Source organism: Sesamum indicum, linkage group LG9 (assembly GCF_000512975.1).
Source record: "Sesamum indicum cultivar Zhongzhi No. 13 linkage group LG9, S_indicum_v1.0, whole genome shotgun sequence".
Lineage (NCBI taxonomy): Eukaryota > Viridiplantae > Streptophyta > Magnoliopsida > Lamiales > Pedaliaceae > Sesamum > Sesamum indicum.
The window spans coordinates 7,730,271-7,733,213 of NC_026153.1; the positions used below are offsets into that span (position 1 = coordinate 7,730,271).

The following is a 2,943-nucleotide window of genomic DNA, read 5'->3' on the forward strand; positions in this document are numbered from 1 at the left end:
AAGGCACTAATGAAGAAGTACCTTGTTTTATAGACGAGGTGAGTGTTTGAACTTCATATTGTATTTTCTTTCCTGCATGTACGATGTTTTTTATCAGTTCTGTATTTATATAGGAAGAGCATTTCTTATTCAGTTGTTAGGTATGGAGATTAATAACTTTTTCTACAACCAGGTCAATCAACCTGTTCTTACTTATCCTGGTGCTTATAGGAAAATTACGGTTGAGCTCAAGGTTTAAGCTCCTTCTCTCCCATTTTCCCTGCCTTTCTTCTGTTTCAAGGTTATTCTTATCCATGTGGTTAAATTAGTTTGTTTTTCTCTTATTCTTAGATCCATCACCTAGCTGTCAATGCTCTTCTGAAGAGTAACCAAGTCAATGAAATGGAAGGAGGTGCTTTGTTTGGTCTAGACCAGGAACCCAATCCTGCTTCATTTAATTCTGACAAGCAATATTGTTTTGATGAGGCAACTTCCTGTGCACCTGCATTTCGTGTTCTCAAACAGTTGATACAAAGATGCCTCGCTGATGCAGTTACATCTGGAAATGTGTTTGCAGATGCTATATTGCAGCATCTCTACCGATGGCTTTGCAGGTTGCTGAATAGGAATTTTTATTCAGTGTATCCCATAAGAATTGTACTAACCTCGTCTCTAATGTATACTGCAGTCCAAGATCTAAACTTCATGACCCTGCTCTCCATCGCATGCTCCATAAGGTGATTTCTTTTTCAGGAAACATGACGGTTATTGTTAAATCAAGAAACACATGTCATGGTGCATATGAGTCAAACATGATAATAACATTCTAAATACATTGTTTATCCTGTTTCCTCCATTTTATTTTTTAACTTCCATGTTCAGCTGACTGTGTTTTCTTCATTAGAAGATCTTCATATTTATTGGAGTGGTTTCTGGAGTCTATAAGGTTGAAAATTTTGGTGACAGATGCTTCAGGAGATAAAATGGAATTTTGATACTTCCTGGACATAAATTCATTCCTAAAAGCGTGTTAGTCCATTTCATTAGAGATTTCTTACTTAGTTTTATTCATTTGACACATGATATCTTTATGGCAGGTTATGCAGAAGGTGTTTGCTTTGCTGATGGCTGAGCTTCGTAAATTAGGTGCAACAATTGTATTTTCAAGCTTCCGCAGAGTTATAATTGATACAGGAAAGTCTGATCTGCCTGCAGCTAAAGCTTATTGTGAGAGTGTCGTTAAAACTCTGCAGTCTAGGTTCGTCTCTGCATGTATCCTGAATGACTTGTAACCAATCACTTCGTTTTTATTGAATAATATCTCAAACTTTCTTTGTAGCAGGGACTTGTTTGAGTGGATTGAACTTGAGCCGGTCCAGTTTTGGCACTCCCTGCTCTTTATGGATCAGGTTGGCAGTGTCCTTAGTTTTAGTTGACTGACCAATTCCTCTGATATGGTGTAATGCACAATACAGATTTGCTGCCAATTTATTGTGCATGTTCCTAGTAAAATTATGCATTTTCTATATGATTTAGGATTTAATAAGCTAATGTGATGCTCTAGTGTGGGTGTTCTATTCTGAATGCAGATCCTATTACAGAACAGTAAATCATCATTTACCTGGGTTTTGGTGATGATTTAAACAGTACAACTGCTGGTGAATGCATGTTAGTGTTAACTATGTAGGTAGCATGTGTTGGCATTAGAACCTCCTGAGACCAGCCCTTATCTTCAATTTGTAAGAGTTATATGATACATCAGTATTAGGTTTATCATATAGTTGGATTCTCCTTTTGTTATGTGGTATTGATGTTGCTCCATACTTTTGAGGTCCCCCTATCCTTCTGTATTTCATGTACCTTCATCCATTAAAAGTTGTCTTTCGTATATTGGAATTAGAAAAACGGGAATGCCTAAAGCTGTAGTCAGAAAATTTGGTAATCACTTAATCCACTGTGAAGAACATCATAATAGAGAATCGGCAATCAAAAACATTTTCTTTTCATACCTACTAAAATTTCTGTTGTATACTGAAGACCGGGAGTTGTATAAGGCTTTAAAGGGAAAGGGGTTGCGTACATCTACCAATAGCCAGGCACCTAAAAACTGTTATATCTGACATGGCAAAGCAGGTTGGCACTTAATAAGTATTCGATCCGACTTTGCAAAAGGCATGATTTTTGACGTATCGTGGTAGCATTCCTACAAACATATGAATTTTTGAAACCCATGTTACATAGGTCTCTGTTGCCTGGTATGACATATTACTGATCAAATTGAAAGCAGATTCAGACTTTTGTCTTAGTGTGTTAATGTCAAGCCATAAGGAACTGAAGTTCTGTTGGGGAGTATATTGTCAGATATTCCCTCTCTGCTGATCAGCATGAGTCCAATGCCAACACAACAACTTTGCTCCCAGATTGCTTGGTGGTAGTTTAGTTGTGATTGTTGGTCTTCCAGTATTGAGTGATACGCGTGTTTTTCTTGTTCCCTGTTTGTTGGTTGGTTAATAGTAAATTTTGCACACTTTCAATTGCATTTGGTCAACAGCGAAGCAATGTGAAGATAAAATGATCAGATAAAAAAGTGATTCACTTGTATGAGTTGTCTTTCTGATACATTCTCATTCTTTTCTTCTTTCCTTCATTTTCAATGTTAGTACAATTATGGTGGAATTCAAGCTAGACTACAAGATGGAGTAACTGAAGAATATTCAGAAGCAAGTATGGATAGCATGCACAATGATTCTCAAGTAGACATCATCTCCAGCTGGACTATTGCAGAAAACTTACCTAAAGCAACTCAGGTGGGTCATCCATTTCACAAAATAAGACTTGCTTAGTGATTTGACCTGTAGATGATCCACAGAGTTCAGTTATATGCTATACTTCATGAGGTTTCACTTGGACGTCAAAGCATATTCTAAAGTCCCAGCCAAAAGAATGAAAGGCCCTATAATGCCG

General features: G+C 37.1%; 1 protein-coding gene across 1 annotated transcript in view; it reads left to right on the top strand.

Moving 5' to 3' along the window:
• The window catches only part of LOC105171162 (DNA polymerase epsilon catalytic subunit A), a 23,619-nt gene that overhangs the window by 18,144 nt on the left and 2,532 nt on the right, over positions 1-2,943 (top strand). Inside the window, exons 39-44 of the mRNA XM_020696989.1 lie at positions 134-232; positions 331-593; positions 668-716; positions 1,077-1,237; positions 1,322-1,388; positions 2,640-2,786. Coding sequence (XP_020552648.1) covers positions 134-232; positions 331-593; positions 668-716; positions 1,077-1,237; positions 1,322-1,388; positions 2,640-2,786 — 786 coding nt within the window. The remainder of the gene's footprint in view (positions 1-133; positions 233-330; positions 594-667; positions 717-1,076; positions 1,238-1,321; positions 1,389-2,639; positions 2,787-2,943) is intronic.